Below are 21,323 nucleotides of genomic sequence, written 5' to 3'. Positions count from 1 at the left end.
ATCTTTGTCTCATCAGACCAGAGTGTCCTTCAGGTGCATTTTGGCAAACTCCAGGTGGGCTGCCATGTGCTTTTTACTAAAGAGTGGCTTCCGTCTGTCCACTCTACCATACAGGCCTGATTTGTGGATTGCTGCAGAGATGGTTGTCCTTCTGGAAGGTTCGCCTCTCTCCACAGAGGAATGCTGTAGCTCTCACAGAGTGACCATCGGGTTCTTGGTCACCTCCCTGACTAGGGCCCTTCTCCCTCGATTGCTCAGTTTAGACGGCCGGCCAACTCTAGGAAGAGTCCTGGTAGTTCCGAACTTCTTCCATTTACGGATTATGGAGGCCACTGTGCTCATTGGGGGACCTTCAAAGCAGCAGATATTTTTCTGTACCCTTCCCCGGATTTGTGCCTCGAGACAATCCTGTCTCGGAGGTCTACAGACAATTCCTTGGACTTCATGCTTGGTTTGTGCTCTGACATGCACTGTCAAGTGTGGGACCTTATATAGACAGGTGTATGCCGTTCAAAATCATGTCCAATCAACTGAATTTACCACAGGTGGACTCCAATTAAGCTGTATGAACATCTCAAGGATGATCAGTGGAAACAGGATGCACCTGAGCTCAATTTTGAGCTTCATGACAAAGGCCGTCGATACTTATGTACATGTGATTTCTTAGTGGTTTTTTTTTTTTTTTTATTAACCTTGCAAAAATCTAAAAAAACTGTTTACACTGTGTCATTATGGGGTATTGTGTGTAGAATTTTGAGGACAAAAATGAATTTATTCCACTTTGGAATAAGGCTGTATCATAACAAAATGTGGAAAAAGTGAAGCGTTGTGAATACTTTCCGGATGCAATGTAGCTTAAGAACCATCCCAAGGTCTTCCATGAACAATGGATTAGCACCCGGTTCAAGAAACCAGACATCCAAAGCCAATAGAACATGATGGGATGGAGGGGGTGGTTAAAACTAGATATGTGAGAAGATAATAACTTGTTATTACAAATAGACAGTATATGGAGAAGTAACTAGCAAGAAGTAATAAAAAAAAAGAAGAGATTTTTGTATGAATGGCGAGGAGTCTCAGCACATTTGAAGAGAAGAACTTTGGATGTAATGAAAGGACATGAAATAATCTCTTGTGATGAAAACAAGAGGTCTCGTGCGACAAAAACGTGTTTGTGCTTTATTGACCTATTCACTGCATTGGTTTGGGAAATGGAGGAAAATGAAAATTAAAAAAAAACCTAACTGTGGTTCATTTAAAAGGATATTATATTTGCCATTAATTGGGTGCTACTCACTCTCTCTACAGCAATGTAGAATGGTTGATAATAAAAACACACCAAAAAATACTTCATATGGTATGTGATTTTTTTTTTAGAAGGTTTACAATAGAAAGCGTTCAAATTGATACCACATTTAGCAAAATTGCCAAAAATGTGTACAGTATCATTTGGTTACAAAGAGTATGGTAATTTGAAGCGTAAAAATAAAGGCACACGCACATACTTTGTATATTCAAAACAAAATGGCTAATAATGACAGAGATGTCAGTGAAAGGGTTGAGCCAAAAGCAGTAAGTATGTGCCACATTTTATAGACGCTCACACTATGCAAACTTGCTGAATGGAATGTGCAAGTACATATCTGGTGGGGAGATGAGCAGCAGGGGTAGTGGAAGTCATATAAGTAATATTCTAGTTAGTAGTGCTGCTTCAGGGTAATTCTAAAGAGACTTATTTCCAAAGTTAGTCATCTTTAATGTAAAGCTGCTCTATCACCTCCCTTCTCTTTCACAGTATAGGCACTTTGGTGCATTCATAGCTTAATCACCGTCCCACAGTCGTTTAGACCTTGCATGCAACTAAAATAAGTAATGTGCACTTTGATTACCAGACACTGAAGTGTGCACAACTACACACTCTTATTTTTTATACATAGGAGTAAAGTGTAAACCTGCAATTGTGATGGATAACATAACAATAAACTGCTACTGCCAGGGAAGCATGCAGGGTAACCTGTGACTGAGACATAATGACATAATTACATAGTCTAAAGCTGGGTACACACCTAGCAGATATATCTGCAGATCGAGTGATCTGTAGACAGGCCCGCCAAGAGCCGTGGCGGGCCCCGGTAATAGGGGGCGTGGCCTAATCACGGGAGGCATGGCCACGCCCCCTTGCCGAGAACAAAAAAAAGATTTGCAGCGCCGTAAAGCGGCGCGCTGGGGAGGAGGGGCGCTCTGAGCCCTCACCTGGCGCAATGCCAGGGGGGGCGCGATCAGTGTGATTGCTCCCCCGCACAGGCATAGGAGACTGCTGCGGCTGCTACTCAGCAGCCACGAGCAGTCTCCAACTACGGCTCAGCTGCTGTGAGGGGGTGGGGGGAGTGGCGCCAGACCCGGGCCCCTCAGGAAGCCCGGGTAATCTGTACCCGCCCCCCCCCTCTCGGCGCCCCTGTCTGTAGATGATGGTTGTTCTCATACACGGAACAACCGTCATATTCCAAGCAGCCGTGGGTCGGGTCTTCCCCCCTCCCCGCGGCTGCCGATGCATGTGCACACTTGCCGATGGACAGATGGGTCTGTAGATAGATCTGTCCATTGGCTGTGCAGCACAGCCGACACGATATCTCTGTGAAGGACGTCGTTCACAGATATATCGCTGGTACACACTGGCCGACGGGCAAAAGATATATTGGCCGATCAATTTATCGCCAATATATCTGTCAGTGTGTACCCATCTTAACAGTCAGGCATATACAAGTACATGGTTGGTTGTGATGATTATTAATAGTTAACAAGACAATTCTGTAGATAAATGACCCTGATATTTTGCCTTTGAAAGTGCAATTTCTAGTCACAGGAAATTAAGTCTGGAGAATGTCTGCTGATCCTTATCCCCTTGTGTGCCAATGTTTAAATCTATATTTACAATATGGTCTGGGGAAAGGGACAGCTGTGGCATCATTGATCTTGGGTGGCAGGGAAATAGCTTAGGTAGTTTAGTCTGTGCAAGCCATACATCATGCAGTCCGAACATACTGATGGTGGGCAAGCTGTATGAGTAACATTGGTTCACAGTTATTCATTTACAGTCAATTTAGACATTTACAGTTAATTTACAGGTATCTGCCGCTTTATAGAAGATGATGTTGCATGACAATACAGAAAAGAGAAATAAGAGAATTGTGCATAGGCGTGGGGGTGTCCTGAGACTCAGCACTGACAAATATTAGGATAGTGAAGGACAATTAGAGATCCCGATGACTGTCTCCTCCTCATAGCTTCAGCTGCTTCTCCATTGCTTCTTTTAGTTTGAATTTTTGGATCTGAAATAGATAAAGAAGCAAATTACACATTTACATGAACCGCAGGTGTAATTTTAGTTGAAATATTTACTATTACACCACATATGCCTAAATAACATGTACTATTTCAGCAACCAAAGTTCCAATCAGAGTGTGGGATATAATAACATTTTTACATTGGGCCTGACATACACCAGGATTTTGTCTCACCTAAATCAAAATTTCTGCATTCACTGAGGGCTATACTGTATGTAATTACCACAGCCCTGACAACCACACTAATGCATTTACACAATCTGGTTTACAAGTATTTACATAAATGGAAACATGGGCCCGAATTCTAGTTATACTAAATATATCATATGTATCATTATACCTTTCTTTGTCATCTGGTTGTTTTTCTTGTGCTCTTCCCCATTCAGCATTTGTGTCTACTTCATTAATTTTAGCCTTTTATATCTGTCTAACTAAGGTAAGTGGGCTAACACTACAATGAAGGCAGATCTAACCTGTGACACACGATTCTACTCTAAATGTAGGTCACATAGGGCACTGCAGTTGTTGTGGGACGCTATCTCTATTATTTTTAAGATGCTTCTAGAGCAGTGGTTCCCAAACTTTTTTGAATAACGGCACCCTAGAGCATCAGCATTGTTTTCAAGGCACCCCTAGGCCAAGAGTTTGTTAATGAAAAATAAAAAAAAAGTAAATTGTGCTGACCTGTCATCATTAGGGTCAGTTATGTGGTGGTGGACAGGTTTGTGCTTCTGTTTATCCACATTTTAATTACATTGACCATAAATAAGTTGATTTGATGTTGGTCCACCAAGCTGAGGCACCCCTGCAAGTGTCCCGAGGCACCCCAGGGTGCCACAGCACACAGTTTGGGAACCACTGTTCTAGAGAATGCTTTTGTCTCTTTGCCTAAATTTACAAGTGCCTGGCACAATGATCTGAACATAAAGTTCACAGAAAAACAATGGTTTAAAGCTTTCCAATACTCTCATGTTTCGCCCCAGAGCATATCAGTTATTGAGACACACTATAAGGTCATTACCAGATGGTAATGATATCCCAGTATATTAAACAAAATGTTCTCGGGTGTTTCCAATGTATGTTGGAGATGCAATGGGAGTTTGGATTCTCCTCTTCATATTAGGTGACTTTGCCCTTTATTTGCCTCTCTCTGGCAACAAGTCATCCTAATTACTAAGGATCTTGTTGGCGAGGGTGTCCCTGATGGACCGGAGTTCTGGGTTTTGAATGTAATATGGTTTCATCTGAGTTTTTTGTATGAGCCTCTCTATCAACTGATTGTTATATCTGTTGGGGGACCTAGGAATTCCTTATCCCTCCTTCCATCCCCCTTTCCTTTTTTCGTGTTGTCATTTTGTTTTTGAATTTTGTTTGTATTGATTGGTTTATAATATTATTTTGTCAAATTTGATGTATTTATTTCAAATGTGTATTGTTTGTTTTACATATTTGTGATTATTTTTGATTTGTATGTTCTTAAATAAAAGAATATCTAAAAAAAAAATTGCTTTTATAAACTCCTGTGTCTTGGACAGATAGATTTAAAGCAGCAATATTAAATACAAAACTAGTATTTTTAGTCCCTTTAAATTCAGCAGTCGAAGACGCAGCATCTTAGAAAAGCACTGCTTAATAAATTTACCCCATGGTGTCAGTGGCGGAACTCCCGAAGACAATGGAGTCATTTGCCGCCGGGCACCAGCCCTGAAGGGGGCACCTGGCTCCATTGTCATCCAGGCCCGGCCACTGCTGAGGAGGAGCTGCATGGAGAAGGAGCGCCGCTGATCGGCGCTCCACCTCCATTGGCGTAACTACGGAGGATGCAAGGGGTGCGGTTGCACCCCCTGCACCCTCCATTTGAAGGTAAGTTTTTTTTTTTTGCTTTGTAAATGTGTGTGTGTGTGCGCACGTGGGGGGCATTACAGGGGGCACAATACTGGGGGCTTAATACTGGGGTATTACAGGAGGTACAATACTAGGGGCACAATACTGGGGGCATTTCAGGGGGCTTACTACTGGGGGCATTACAGGGGGCTTACTACTGGGGGCATTACAGGGGGCACAATACTGGGGGCACTACAGGGAGCTTACTACTGGGGGCACTAAAGGGAGCTTACTACTGGGGGCACTACAGGGGGCTTACTACTGGGGGCACTACAGGGGGCATTACAGGGGGTACAATACTGGGGCACTACAGGGGGCACAATACTGGGGGACTACATGGGGCTTAATACTAGGGGCACTACAGGGGGCTTAGGGGGCACTACAGGGGGCTTAATACTGGGGGCACTGCGGGGGCTTAATACTGGGTGCATTGCAGGGGGCTTACTACTGGGGGCACTACAGGGGACTTAATACTGGGGGCTTACTACTAGGGACACTACACGGGGTAGTACAGGGGCCTTACTACTGGTGCCATCATATGGGGGCATTACAGGGGCCTTACTACTGGGGGCATCATATGGGGGCACTACAGCAGCATTACTACTGGGGGTATCATATGGGGGCACTACAGGGGCCTTACTACTGGGGGCACTGCATAGGGGGACCACTACTGGAGACACTGCATAGGGGGACCATTACTGGGGGGTACTACATAGGCGGGCACTGCATAGGGGGACTTCTACTGAGGGCACTGCATAGGGGGACCACTACTGGGGGCATTGTATAAAAGGAACTGCATAGGGGGCGGTGAAAGCTGGGGGAGAGGGTGGTATATTTTAATTTGGGGGGGGGGGCACCAAAATTTATCTTGCCTCCGGGCACCTGGGATGAAGTTACGCCACTGCATGGTGTGCCTATATTAAGACATTCGAGGCAGCTATCTCAGGCAAAAAGTTTTGGAGTGTGTAACTAGATCTAAAAAGTCAGACCTTCCAGAGCTGTCATAATTTCTGTATGTGACTTACAAAGTGTCCTAGAAAGGAAACTGCAGAAGAAAAGGGATATGTGTGATTATAACACAATATTTGTTTCTGTTTAAAATGTTCTCAAACAATTGTACTTCATTAAATATGTGATTTTTGCGTATGAAGCAGGATATGCCTAAATATTTATGATGGGTAAGTAGTAACTCCTGAAATAATGAGACTTGTCTAATTACAAGAATAAAGGAATATGTACTGATAAGAATAACTTTCACTCTCACTGCATACTATGCCTTTACCATATGTATATAAATATCAGAGTATCTCCCCTGGGAAAGATGCCCTGTAACATATATTGGGGTTTATGCTACTGTGAATACCCTCCCAGATGCATACCTGATTTCTGAGTAAACATGATTCTACCCTACAGAAGCCTATTGATCTTGGTCTCTCCACATGGCGTCACAAAATGAAGAGAATTATTTACACCTATGCCATGTTACTATGTTGCATATTCACGGATCATATAATGCCTAATGATTTGGCTATTGAAGTGCACAGAAATTATATACCACAATTTTACTGTAGTTAATATGTGGGATGTGAAGATTGCAATTTAGTTGCTGCTCTGGGGGGCAGAATGGCTAGCGCCACTCTCTTTCATGTGGCCATTCACAGGGTTGGTTATCCCAAACGACACAATGCAACCAAAAACAAAGAATAGGTACATGCTAATTGTGACTTAATACTATCATCATAACAGTTTTAAACTGACCTGCCCCCCACTTACCTTGCCAGACACAGTTAGAGGATACTCATCTACAAAGACAATGTAACGAGGAATCTTAAAATGAGCTATCTATTGAGATAAAAGAGAAACATATCACATATGCAATAAACAATAACATAAACACTATTAACATTTTATTGGATTATAATAAAAAACCAACAACAAGATAGAATAACAACAGTCACCTTTTAAAAGTTGATCTCATACTGTTACATCAATGGCTAATAGCACACAGGCAATGCGTGTGTCTTCACAATGGGATGTCAGTGCTTGTGTAGCAGTTTTATCATTGAAGGGCTCATGTAGGTGTGATTGTATGCATCTTTGTTTTGCATAAAGTACACATTTCTGTACTGTGCATGCGCACAGAAAAATCATATGCATATGTACATACATAGAGCAAAGCCCACTTTACACTTTTGGTAATTGTACCCATAAAAATGCCCTGTTCAACCTTGGTAGTGTCAAAGCTGAATAATTGGCTGAGACAAGTTCAGTTTAAAATGTAATCGCGACGACGCCATCTTGCGACTGGCCGCAAGATGCCATCTTGAAAATTAGATCGCAAGACGCGATTTTGCGAATGGCCACCTAAGCGCCATTTTAAATAAAATCACATTTTAGTACATGTGGCGATAATACTATTAGCACCATGCGATTGCATATTTCACCATTTCTCATACACACATTAATACACACAATTGCGCTGTTAACTAGTCGCATATTAGCGAATGCATAGGACTTTGTATGAAACCGCTGTTTTATTAGCTTTATGCGCACGCATCTGCCCCAAGTTAACTAGCGTCCTTATATCAAACCCCGAATACTCACACATTACATATTCACACATAAGGTTTAATAAGCTTTAAAGTATGATTTAAGTTGGTTCAGTTAGTTTAAATGCTGAGAAATAAAGATATTTGATAACTAAGGTTTTATACATGCTAAACAAGTCGTGTTTGGTTTCGTACTGATGCGTACTCTTTTTACAGTATTCCAGTGTTATCGGTGGGGAGATCGCATCATGCATTCTCGAGTTATGGATCGCAGAGCCTACAAGCAACAAAATGTATATTTCATGAACAACTGTTAGGATGTTGCAGGGGGCGGGAAGGGAAAGATCCCCAGCTGTTAGAGGCAGGGAGAGTCTATTTGAACCAGCCTGTTAAATGCTCTGTAACAGATGCTTCTCCCCTGGGAACCAATGACATCAGCAACAAACTTCTCCATTGTACTGTCTATTCTGGGGGGTATAAATATGTGTGCTCAAACGCTGGGTTCTTAGTCTTCGTGCTGAATGACGAGGGGTCTCTTGCTGATGCCTATCTTCGGGTCCGGAAGCGCTGCGTATGTATACTGTACTTGGGTCTGTATAATTCCTTTTGCGCCTAAATTGTGTCTGGATCAATTGCGTGTAACTGTCTGAACTTTTACTTGAATAACACTTGTGCTCTGGAACCACAGATTCCAGGTCTAAGTCTTTATTTACTGTATGACTGCGTATGCAAATTAGCGTCATCCTTAGAGGTTTATAGGAAGGATTTTAGAAGGTACAGGCAGGGGTTTATAGAGGTTCTGATCAAGTATCATTAGTAGCTATAGAAGTGCAGTGTACAATGAACAACCAAAAGTGTTGCGTCAATGGTCCTCTTCCATCATCATTACATTTATCTGTATCAGATTTAATCCTCAAAAACTGCTTGGGAGATGTGAATTATGGGCCATATCCTAACCTATAGGGCTGCCAGGCCGAGGAGATGAAAAGCTATCTTTATTGTAGGACTAGCAGACACAACTATTCATTATCACAAAACGCTTCTTATTGTCTCATATAATTTACAACTGTATAAAGTAGAAAAACACTACAATTATTATGTGTAAGAAGAATGCCAACTACAAAGTCTTAACATAAATGGATGTTCATATCTCATGTTCTTAGTCCATGCTAAGCACCTCACCTTTCCCTTGCAGTACTGTTTGATTTCCTCAGCCGTACACTGCTCATTCGGATGAATTCTGACACAAGCACAAATTTCTTCCCCCATTCGCTCATCCTTTACTCCAACGACCTATAACAACACAGTGCAACTTTGTCCTTTTAAATGAACCTGTGTAAATTATCTCTGCATGCCCAACTCTTTCCAATTACTGTACCTGGGCTTCCATGATTTTGGGATGTGTGTGCAAGAACTGCTCTATTTCCACTGGATACAGATTTTCACCACCTCGGATAATCATATCTTTACAGCGCCCAACAATTCGACAGTATCCATATTCATCCAAGCTAGCAATATCTCTGGCAGAAAAAGGCTAAATTACTAGACAGCATGGGATACAATCACAGCGTACAGGTACAATGTATATGCAAGGTGACACCTCAAGCTTTGTCAGGTGTTAATATTCAATTGCATTCTGTAGTTTCATAGTTAGAGGGAACATACATGTTACCCCATTTAGATTTGCCCTGGCTGAATTCTGCGCTGTAAGAAGATGAATACAACACTGATCTCTGTCTTTAAATTTGCATCTTAGTTGCACCGCATATGCAGCAAAACAGCACACAATCTGTACCAGGGATGCCTGGCTGCGACTTTAACCGCAGAGGAATTAATTTTAAATATGTACGAGTTGCAAATGAAGCACAACGGAACTTGGCGTGAAAAAAAGCAGCTGCATCGTAGCGCTTCATATACAGATTCAGACTCAGTCGCACACAGATATTCAAGTGTCACATATCAAATTAATCACTGTTTGGGTTAGGGTATTAGGGTTAAGGGTTATGGTTAGGGTACATCAGTTAATTTTACTCACCCAGTTTTGTACCATTTCTCTGGGGTGATCGTCTCCTTAGTTTTGTCTTCATCTGCCCAGTAACCCAACATTACACAGTAACTTCTTATCCACAGTTCCCCGGAGATATTGAGTGGAACTATCTGGCCTGTTTTGGTATCCACTACTTTTGCCTAAAAGGAAGGAGCAATGTTAGTTCAGGGAAATTTTAGGAGTACAGAATTTAGATTGAGTTGGGACCACTTCTTCCTACTTTGATTTACTCTGATCAGAAGGGGTGCATGCCTTGCCGCCAAACACTTCAACAACATCTGACGATCCATCGTCCTAATCCTCGCTATTCATGATCAAAAGCTCCCAGTCAGGATTCTGGGGTTAGATGCTGAAAAAGCATTTGGCCGCATAGCTTGGCCTTTCATGTCTAGGGTCCTGAGGTCGATGGGTTTCGGAGGGAAATTCTATAATGGTATTGTGGCCCTATACAACAGCCCCAGGGCATTGGTATGGGGTCGCTTCTCCATCCCGTTCTATCACCAACGGAACTAAGCAGGGATGCCCTTTGTCCCCTTTCATTTTTACACAGGTTATAGAACCTTTGACAGCGAGGATACGTACCAATCCACACATAAAGAGGGTCAAGATGGGTTGTCTGGAGCATAACATGGCGTTATACACTGATGAGGTTCTATTGACTCCTCACTTTCCCACCTACTTAAAGAAATTGAAGAATGTGGCAGCTATTCTAGATATCAAATTAACCAGCAAAAAACAGGTCTTAGGCCTAGAGTACATGTCTAGGGAACTTAAACACACACTGGCACAAAACTATTCTTTCCAGTGGTATCAGCACAAGATTAAATACTTGGGAGTCCATATCACAAAGACTTAACACCAGGTATTTCAAGTTAAATTACCCACAATTTTTTTTGCATTTAAGACAGATATCGGGACCTAGAATGGCTGTTATATTTGAAGAATTGGCCGGATCAATGCCGTCAAGATGAATTTATTACTGCTATCGCTCTACTGATTTCTTTTTTTTATAATTGTTTATAAAATGACAGAAAAAAAACAATAGCGTTGTGACATAAAAAAGGCATTGATGTAACACAGAGAGAATGCCATTGTATAACAAGATCAAAATATAGAATAAACAATAACCAAAAATGTAAAAAAAAAATTATGTGAAGACATTGACAAGTGACCAAATTTTCTTCAGATGGGAGTAGAGAAGGGGGGTGAGGATAGGAGAAAGGGTGTAGGAGGGGGGGAGCACGAGATAGGACTATGTAGGAAGTTTCAGATTTAGGATCATAGATATTGCCAAAAATATAGAAAATAAGATGGAGTAGGGGAGACAGAGTTCAACAGGTCACCTAAGGGGGGCAGAGCATGGGCATGAAGGAAGATGGGGGTCTACGCTCCACAAAGAGCCAGAGAGCCCAAACTTGGGTGAAAGCATGTCCGCAACATGCCAGATCTGGGGCTTAAATGTCACATCTGGCGTTTAAGGGATGGGAGGGGAGAATTTTTCCAATTCAGGAAGATAATATAAAATTGGGAAATTGAACCCTTTGTCAAGGAGTAATGTTTGCAAAGGTTTTCAAAAGGGGTCTCGGAGAATAGGAGTTGGAGATAAGGAGCGCAAAAAATGTCTAATTTGAAAAAATTCACAAGGATTGAGGAGATCGTTCAGAGTCGGTCGAAGCGGCCGCACGGTTGTATGGGAAAAGGGGCCGTATATGCAAATGATGCACTCGCATGTTGCGTCCCTAAGATCGGATCGGCAGCTGGCCGGCCAAGGGGAGGAAGCGGCCGGAAGACAAAAAAATACGCCCCCTTCTCGTACGCATTACACGTCATCTCCAGGCATATAAGGATTAATCGAGACCATCGGAACTGGTCGTAGAGCTTAAGGTTGACCATACCCTCTCTTAAGCTCTACGATCATGTCAGTGTAAAAACCTCCCATGTCACGTGTGCTATGACACTACTTAGTTAATTATGCACTCCCATAAAACGCTGTTCGCATAATTAGGCACGCCTGCGTTCGGATCTCCACTCCCCTGTTTTCAAGCACCTTCCCCTGTTACCACCCACAAACGCCTCATCCTGTCACTCAAACTACCGACCTGGCTGTGTTCAAGAAGAGAGAAATTTCTGATCGTAGCGGCTAGTTTGCGCACGCGCATTGCGAACTTTACGCATGCGCAGTTTAGCGAACATCGGTGGCGTACGACCGTGCGGCCGCTTCAACCGACTCTGAATGAGGTCCTGAGTGTCTGGGATGGAGATTTCTGTTGGAGCTCAGCCAGGGATAACCACTAACCTTCATAGTGAAAATCCGCTGGAAATGTAAGGCCTGGCCGAATCCAGCTGCGAGATCTCGCACTAGACGAACCAGAGGGAAACAGAGGATTTTGCCACATAGCAGTCAAGGGAGAGATTGGTGTGGAAAGATTAATTTTCACAAATACAGGTCCCAAAAGGTAAAGTCAAATTTGATAGTAGGGAGCAATTTAGCAACAGCAGGATGCTGCGTGGAAGTCAGACCCCATAGGGGGGTCAAGTCGGGAAGGTTACCATAAGCTGACTCAATATCAAGCCAAGAGATGGATCCTGGTGGAGCTGCTCTACTTATTTCAAATTCTTCCTGTGAGAGCTTCACCTGCAAATTCACATGGTCCAAAAAAGCGCCCTCGTTTGAGACAACATAATTAACTAAGGCCCACACTGGGCCTCTATTACTTGCCAGCCAGGCTTGCTTAAGGTGTCTTATGGAACCGGCCAAAAGATGCACGCCATCCAGTCATATCATATATATTAGTTATCTGGGACTTTGCTAACCACTGTTTTAAATTCACTTCCTACCTGAGTCCCTATTTCCAAAATACTGACTTTTGTTGTGGGTGTAATCCGACTGTATTTAGACCTTGGCTACTCTGGGGGATCAGACGGCTATATGATATTACACGTGATCAGGAATTTCCAACAATTCAAGCAATTCAGGCCAAGTTCTTCATCCCACATAAACATTTTTACCAATATTTTCAAATACGATATTTTCAGTAATCTGTTACAAAATCGAAACGATGGACTTCTCACTGCTTGCGAATCACTAACCCTAAGGGGTGCCAGCCCTAAGGGGCTTGTCTCCACTTTGTATGCAGAACCCCAGAGGTTTGACTGAGATCCGAGAGATCTACATGAATTGGCATGGAAGGCTGACCTAGGGGGAACACTAAATAAAGAAGACTGGGAAGATACGTAGCAACTAACTCCATTTGTGTACGAATAAAGGAAAATACTTATAAACTTCTCTATAGGCGGTATTACGTTCCCTATAGGCTAAATAAAATGAATTCAGAAATCTCTAGCTTATACTGGAGATGTACTGTTGTGGGAATGTTTCTGCATACATACTGGAGCTGCCCGATGCTCACCCACTTTTGGAACAAAATGAGTTCTCTGGTTCATTCCATTATAGGCTTAAGTATCCTTCTATGCTCTAAATACTTTCTCTTGTCACTGAGCTCCAAGACACCACCCATCATCAATATTAATTAATTAGACACATACTTTCAATGGCCACATGTCATTTGGCAGCAAACAAACTCCTCATATATGGGAGACTATAGCCAATGTATGGCACATTCAGCTAGGTCTGTTTATATTTTGGATGCGGAAACAATTTCTATTATTTTATCTGTTTACCAAAACATATTACAGTTACAATTAAATACATATGATTTTAAAATGCAGACTATTAGCTTTAATTCGAGGGTATTCACATCTAAATTGGAGGAAGGGTTTAGGAATTACAGCTGTTTAATATGTAGCCCCCTCTTTTTTCAAGGGACCATAAGTAATTGGACAATTGACTCAAAATTGCTTAATGGACAGGTGTGGGCTATTCCTTTGTTATTTCTTTATCAGTTAATCAGGCACAAGGTCTGGCGTTGGTTCCAAGTGAGGTATTTGCATTTGGAAGCTGTGAAACCACGACATGCAGTCACGGGAGCTCTCAATGCAACTGAAAAAGCCCATCCTTAGGCTGCAAAAACAAAATCCATTAGAGAGATAGCGGGCACCTTAGGAGTAGCCAAATCAATAGACTGGTACATTCTGAGAAAAAAAAGAACACACTGGTGAGCTCGGCAACACAAAACGGCCTGGCCGTCCATGGAAGATGACAGTGTTAGATGATTGCAGGATCCTATTCATGGTAAAGAAAACCCCTTCACAACATCCAGCCAAGTGAAAAACACTCTCCAGGAGGTAGGCATATCATTATCCAAGTCTACCTTAAAGAGAAGACTATACAAGAGCAAATACAGAGAGTTCACCACAAGGTGCAAAACATTCATAAGCCTCAAGAATAAAAAGTCCAGAGTAGACTTTGCCAAAAAACATTTAAAAAAGCCGGCCCAGTTCTGGAGCAGCATACTTTGGAAAGATGAAACTAAGATCAACCTGTACTAGAATGATGGGGGGAAAAAACATGGAAAAGGCTTGGAATGGCTCATGATACGAAGCATGCCATATTATCTGTAAAGCATGGCGGAGGCAGTGTGATGGATGGGCATGCATGGCTTCCATTGGCATTGGGTCACTAGTGTTTATTGATGATGTGACAGAAGACAGAATCAGCCGGATAAATTCTGCGAAGTTGATTGGACTGAGCTTCACAGTACAGATGGACAATGACCCAAAACATGCTGCGAAAGCAACCCAAGAGTTTTTAAGTCAACGAAATTTAATATTCTAATGGCCGAGTCAGTCACCTGATTTCAACCCTGCATTTCACTTGCTGAAGACAAAACTAAAGGCAGAACAAATAACAACTGAAGACAGCTGCAGTAAAAGCCTGGCAAAGCATAACAAAGGAGTAAACCCAACAATTTGTGATGTCCATGGGTTCCACACTTCAGGCAGTCATTGCCTGCAAAATATTCTCGACAAAGATTTCAAATTTAACATTTTATTTATGATTATGTTCATTTGTCCAATTACATTTGAGCTCCTGAAAATAGGGGACTCTGTATAAAAATGGCTGCAATTCCTTTATACAATATTTTTGTTAATCCCTTGAATTAAAGCTGGAAGTATGCACTTCAGTTGCATCTCCATGGTTTAATTTTAACAGAGCCCATATTATGAAAATGTGTCAGTGTCCAAATATATATGGCCAGGACCATAACTAGGGGTGAGTGCAAGGCTCACCCCTAGCTGCAGAGTGCAAGGCTCTGTGGGCAGCACCGTAGCTGCTCTGCGGCCTTTGCTTCTGGCTAGCATGGTGACTGGAACGGCACTCTGCAGCCCGGGTCACTGCTGCGGTGCTGCCGGAGCATCCTTTAGACACTCCTGCAGTTTATGCAGTTGATTTGGAGCGTCCACAGGGCCAGCACCCACTGTGAGCGCAGCACAGGACGCTCCACGTCAGCACTACATTTACCGGTGCTGCCGTCCCGACCCCTCCATGAAACTTAATTACGTCATGCGCCAAGGGGGCGGGGACGGAACAGTGCACATTTAAGCTTTTCAAGATCTCCAAAACTTGGGACCGTGGACCACACATTTTCACATGCCTCCAGCATTTTCCTGATATCTCTCTAGTCCTCCTGCATGTTGGTTTTTATACTCTCAGACCCCATATATTTTGGTAGTCCAATAGAATCTTCAGATAGGTCCAGTTGAGCAGAATCTGCCCCCTTCCCCTCACCCCTTTTCTTTCTCTGTGTATGGCGACCCCTCACCTATTCTTTACTCCTGAGAGACTGTCCGAGGCTGATAAAGCAGCAGCCCGAGCAGTCTCCTATACTGAAGGGGGGGGGAGCGATCACGCCGATTGCGACCCCCACGGCGCCCCCCTCCCCAGTGCCGCAAATGGTTTTTCTGAAGGGGGCGTGGCCACGCAGCCCATGATTAGGCCATGCCCCCTACATGCCCCCTGGCTGCCGGGACCAGCTGCAGCACAGATGATGGTCGTTCAGTGTGTATGAACCATCATCTGCAGATATATCTGCAGATCACTCGATCTGCAGATATATCTTTCAGGGGTGTACCCACCTTTAGGAGACAGAGTGAAAAGTGTTAAGGTGCCAGCCAATCAGCTCCCAACTGTCATTTTTGAAACACAGCCTGTGATATGGCAGTTAGGAGCTGATTAGCTGGCACCTTATCACTTTTCACTGTCTCCTAACACTGCTTAGTAAATAGACTTCTTAAAATCAGAAGCGTTGTCAATTTTATATATAGGATTCTTTTGGATAGACATTGGGCCTGATTCAGACCCACTCGCGAGCGGCTGTCCGCTCGCAAGTGGGTCGATGTTATGCACTGAGCATGCGCACGACGGAGGGAGCTCCGACGTGCGCATGCGCCAGACGCGACGAGCGAAGGAAAGTCCTTCGCTCGTTGTGTCTGATCAAAGGGGGCGTGCTGTCGATGGTGATTGACAGCACGCCCCCTTTGGTGGGCGTGCCTCCCTGACGGGGGCGTTCCCACGGGAACGCCTCCTGTCAGAAGCCGGCCCACTGACATCACTAGTGATGTCAGTGGGAGTGATTTTGGCTCTGATAGAGCCAAAATCACTCCGGAGCTTGCGGTTGAAAACCTGAACCGCAGGCTCCGGCTCGCAGTTTCGATGGTCGCGATGGTCACGACCATCGCGGCCATCAAACTGCACGCTCGTATAGCCTGTGGGTGGTGACCCACAGCTATACGAGCGTCCAGGTGGACGCTCCATTTTCATGGAGGGCGGCCCTCATTCAGAGCGTGCGCTCTGCTCAGACCGTACGGCTCTGAATGAGGGCCATTATCTAGCTCACTTAACCATGCTTGTTTGCTTATACTTTACTATATGTGTTGCGGTTATTATAGACCTCTGTGTAGGTCTGTTATATATTGTCTCTCATTCATTGAATAAAGATTTGCTTTAAAAAACAAAAAAAGAGATTACAAAAAACAAAATTAATTTAGGTAGAGCCTTGTCTTACCTCTGTATGAGGCATGATATATCCTACAGTATCAATCTTGCGGATAAGATCATCATAGGGGAAACCCATGAAAGTGACAGGGCTATTTTCTGTTGTGCCGTAGCCGATCTGCAAAATAACATGAAATTAAAAGCATTAGAAGAAAAGAAAACAATAGAAAAAATTTTTTTTGGAATAACAGCTACTCTGATTTGCTGTGATTAATACAGAGACTTTGCAAAGTGTTTGGCTGCTCCCTTTTTCTCCTACATTACATATTCCTGAATATTTCCCAGGTGCCCCTCCTTTGTCTCATAAGCAAGAGACATGTGGCAGCTTCCCGAGAGGTCTGAGGGATTTTCCAAAACACGTCTGCAGCTACTAGCTTTGGAGGGGAGTTGAACATAGTAGAAGTGATTTGGGTCCAGCTGAAGATGGATGAAGTAAGCAGCAAAGGCTTAATAGATAATTCATAGTCACAGGTGAAATATGTGATCTGACAGTAGATGAGACATTTATATAAAAAATAGTGACATTTGGTGCGATTTCTCTACTTCATTCTCACCAAAACAGCAATTTAATAAAGAAAAAAACACATTACAGTGATCCAAACACTGAGAATCAGACAGCTGGGCCACAAACTACCTTTAATAGAGAATATAAATATTGCAGGTGCCAAGAAAATGTCTCCTACTAGCTGTTATGCATGCCAGCCACCTTTATAAATAGCACATGAGGGCTCCTTGCCAGGCTGCTCCCAAAAGTGAATCTGATCTCTCTGCCAGTCTCCTGTCCAGATATATTGCCATCGTTCTGAACACAAGCTTGTCCCACTCTCACCGAACACATTACATGCACACTCAAGTACACTTACAGACATATAGTGCAAACTTTAATTTCGTAATATGTCCCAACAAATTGACCCTTTTCTTTAAAACAAAAATGTCATTCGGATCAATTCCCTGTATCACCCACATAACTAGAGCTACAAATGCCATTAATCCAACCAAAACATTCTTACATTCCTGTTACTGAATTCACATCAGCATCTAATGTGCTATGGCACTCTATAGCTTAACCACCCTTACGGTAAAGTTGATGACCCATTATACTTTGGACCTGATTCCCACAAGCCTCTGCCTGATTGACATTTGGGGCGTGATGCAGGAGGTGGGAATGGCCTGCGTTCCGGAAAAAAGGGCGTGCCTTGCAGGCAGTCAGGAGCTGACCAGCCTTTGGAAGCTGATGGTGATCCCAGGCTGCGACCTCAGTTGCAGCACTGGGATTGCAGATGCATCTTTTCTCTTCAGCCGCCTCCTGCAGCATTAGCACTTTAGATGGAGGGTATTGCACAGCCGCTTGTGTGCACCTGTGCAATTCCGCCCATTTCTGAATCAGGCCCTGTGTATGGATATTGGTATGAAATGTTTGAGACAACAAATATCAATTCGGTCAACTCTAAGATGCCTATTTTTCAAGGTAAACCTAGTTTTTCTAGCCGCTCATTTTAATTGAACCCTTCCTTTATTAGCAAGGTTGCCCACTTCCAACCCCTCTTGAGTTCTCCTATTTCCTTCTTACAGTGAGTGACAAAAAACGGCACACAGCAGGATATCATACTCAAGTCATAGTCAATAAGGAATTCCAAATAACACTATAGATTACTGCACTCAGGAATCATGGCAAATGACAGATAATCAATGTCACAACTTGATTAGAACTTGAATCCGGAGTGGAGACAGGAGATGTCCGTAGAATGGTTTGCTGGTATTGAAAAGAAGCCGGCCTTAGGGGGTGTTATTCGTGAATGAGAAATGCAATGCAGGAGACTCAGACTGTAGTAAACTGAAGAAGACGTGCGGTATGCCAGACACTGGAACTGGAGGGGACTCTTGAACCTTGGGGACGCAGGACCTCCAGCTGGGTAGGCAAACAGGATGGTGCACTCAGAAACTGGAATCAGAGGTGGTTAGGCTGGAACTGAGACTGAGTTGAATAGCAGGCAGACTACAAATGAACTGCAGAAATCACTGAGGCAAAGGGAGCACAGGAACTTACACTGGCAACTAAAGAGTCTCCAAACAGCCCTTAAGTACCATGGAAAGGTGCAGGATTGGTTGCTAGAACTCCCAGGAAGATGCTGTGACTGGATTGGCTCAACCAGGTCACATGTCCAAATCCAAGATGGCGGCACCCAGTAGTCAGCAGCACTTTTAGTAAAATCAACAGCCAGCTGTCTTGCCTACCTCCCTGACAATTCACTAGTACCAGGGTTACCTCCAGAAGCAAGCACCCCCGCTGAAGGGACCCCGCAGAGCGCCAGGACAGGTAAGGTCAGCGATATCCGGTGACACACAGCCCTGGTCGTGACAATCAATCAGTGACAAGGCTACAATCCCAGGTTCATAAAGACCCAGGCAGGAAGAAGATTGATTCCAGCAGAAGTAAAGAATTGTTAGAAAAGACATATGGTCAGGTACAGTACCACTAAGAATTGAATCTACTTGCACCAGTGTAGGAGATGGTACATAGGGTGGAACCAGAGTGGAGGCAGAGCCCAGCATGCAAATACAGTGAATGTGCCATGAAGAGAACAAATGGATGGCAGGACAAAGGTATGCCCCCACTTCAATCATCATTATGAAAGTAGTGGCTGTGTAGCCTATTACCGCAGAACATGGAACCACCTTTTAGTTCTTCCACACCAAGGGGCTGCTGTGACCAATTATTGCAGAATGCAGTGACCGGAGGTACAAAACAGGTATGAAAAAGATGCTCAGTGCATACAGAGTCACACGAGACCTGGTGTGCAGAGAAGGGCTATTTGGCGTGACTGCGGCAATAGTGTATGAGGACACATCTTTCTGATTACTTTTATAGCAGCTCCATGCCCATGCAGTGACCCAGGTTATGCCCCCATTATGTGGAATTACTGACCCACCTCGCATTAAGTACCCACTGCTTGGGGCAGGAATCTGAAATTGGAAGTGTGACGCTTGTCTGTGACATTATAGACAAATGTAACACTCCTTTATGCCAGCTGCTCTCAGTGTGCGGTGCCGTGGGATAGGTGTCATTCTGCCACTCATTCAGGGGACAATGCAGAGATGAACATAATTCAACTGAAATTACACTCACAAAATGGATATTTGCCTGTATGCTGTGTCATAGGCATCTCTGTGACCGTACCACCCCTATCCAACTGTTTTAGGTGCCAATGCCATGTACCCATGGGAAATTAAGTGGTGACAACAAAGCCTATAGAGGATTTCTGAATCAATTATCTGGTTTAAACTGCTCCCATAAGGCCAAATTGGCTTATACTGTATGTTCTCAGTTCTAACTGGTCAATTGCTCCTTGGCCTCCCCTATCTGGTAATGCAATGACCCACTTTTGCAGAACAGCATCTCTTTTCTTTATGGCTTTCAAAAAAATCTCTAAACCTGGACAAGCTTCTTCTGCTGCTTGATTCTCCAAGGCTCCTTTACCTCGGACCAATATGTAGTGCAGTCCTGTACTCTTGTGTTCTTGTTGCTGTGGAACAATGAAGTTGGGTTTAATTGCATACACTCCCTTTTCTGACTCCAATACCAACTATGCTACCTATTGCATTCTCAGGAGATCTTTTCACCACCTATTTGGATTTGGACACAGCATGGAATTTTATCTTCCATAGGGGTCTATGTAATAAGCCTTGGAGAGAGATTAAAAGTGGACGGAGATAAAGTATCAACAAATCATCTCCTGTCACTTTACAGGCTGTGTTTGAAAATGACAGTTAGGAGCTGATTGGTTGGTACTTTATCTCCATCCACTCTCTCTCCAAGGCTTAGTACATAGACCCCTTAAGGCTCACACACACTAGATGATGGGGGGGGGGGATGGTAGGAGGAGGGGGGGTTGCAGTGGAGTGGGGCCATGCTACACTCAGCAGCATGGCATCGTTAATGATATCCCCAGATTGAGCTGCATGCACGGCCGACTGGGGATATCGTTAACGACTCACAGGAGCACGCATCGTTCATCGCTTACTGCATACACATTAGACGATATGAACGATATATAGTTTAAAGATATCGTTCACTTTTATCGTCTAGTGTATACACGGCATATGTCTCCAATTTGTCGTTACCTGTTTTGGCACTAGATGAACCTATCTTCCTAACTGCCGCATATGGAATCTGACTTTTCCGCTGACTTCATAGAAGGGGGGTGGGCGTATGGGGTTGGTGTTTACATAAAGAACTAATCTATTCTTAGGTAATTCCTCAAGTTGTCAACTCCATCATCCTGGGTTTTCCTTGATTCTAGCCTGTCTTCCCTGGCTCCACTGCACTCTCCAGTTTTGGATTGGAACTTTAAACAAAATTTAGTTTGGGGTTCTCGTTATGAATCTCAATGTATTCTGAAGGTTAATCCTCCAACCAACTTCTACCTCCAGGGTATACATCTTTCCAAGATGTTTTTGCAAACGAAGATCCAAGGATCTAACTTCTCACAAAGGGCTCTATTTATTAACATCATTTTTAATCAAATAAAATGAAAAAGGGTGTT

General features: G+C 43.4%; 1 protein-coding gene across 1 annotated transcript in view; it reads right to left on the bottom strand.

The window, feature by feature from the left end:
- Positions 1-836: 836 nt before the first annotated feature.
- ACSF2 (acyl-CoA synthetase family member 2) overlaps positions 837-21,323 on the bottom strand; it is a 151,356-nt gene continuing 130,869 nt past the window's right edge. The window contains exons 11-16 of the mRNA XM_088482709.1: positions 16,790-16,897; positions 9,813-9,964; positions 9,156-9,297; positions 8,960-9,070; positions 7,002-7,070; positions 837-3,329 (exon numbers count right to left, since the gene is read on the bottom strand). Of these exons, the coding sequence (XP_088338835.1) occupies positions 3,279-3,329; positions 7,002-7,070; positions 8,960-9,070; positions 9,156-9,297; positions 9,813-9,964; positions 16,790-16,897 (633 nt within the window). The 3' untranslated portion in view covers positions 837-3,278. The remainder of the gene's footprint in view (positions 3,330-7,001; positions 7,071-8,959; positions 9,071-9,155; positions 9,298-9,812; positions 9,965-16,789; positions 16,898-21,323) is intronic.

Source organism: Taudactylus pleione, unplaced genomic scaffold (assembly GCF_031769625.1).
Source record: "Taudactylus pleione unplaced genomic scaffold, aTauple2 ptg000290l, whole genome shotgun sequence".
Classification (NCBI taxonomy): Eukaryota; Metazoa; Chordata; class Amphibia; order Anura; family Myobatrachidae; genus Taudactylus; species Taudactylus pleione.
This window is presented reverse-complemented; position numbering and strand designations above follow the sequence as displayed.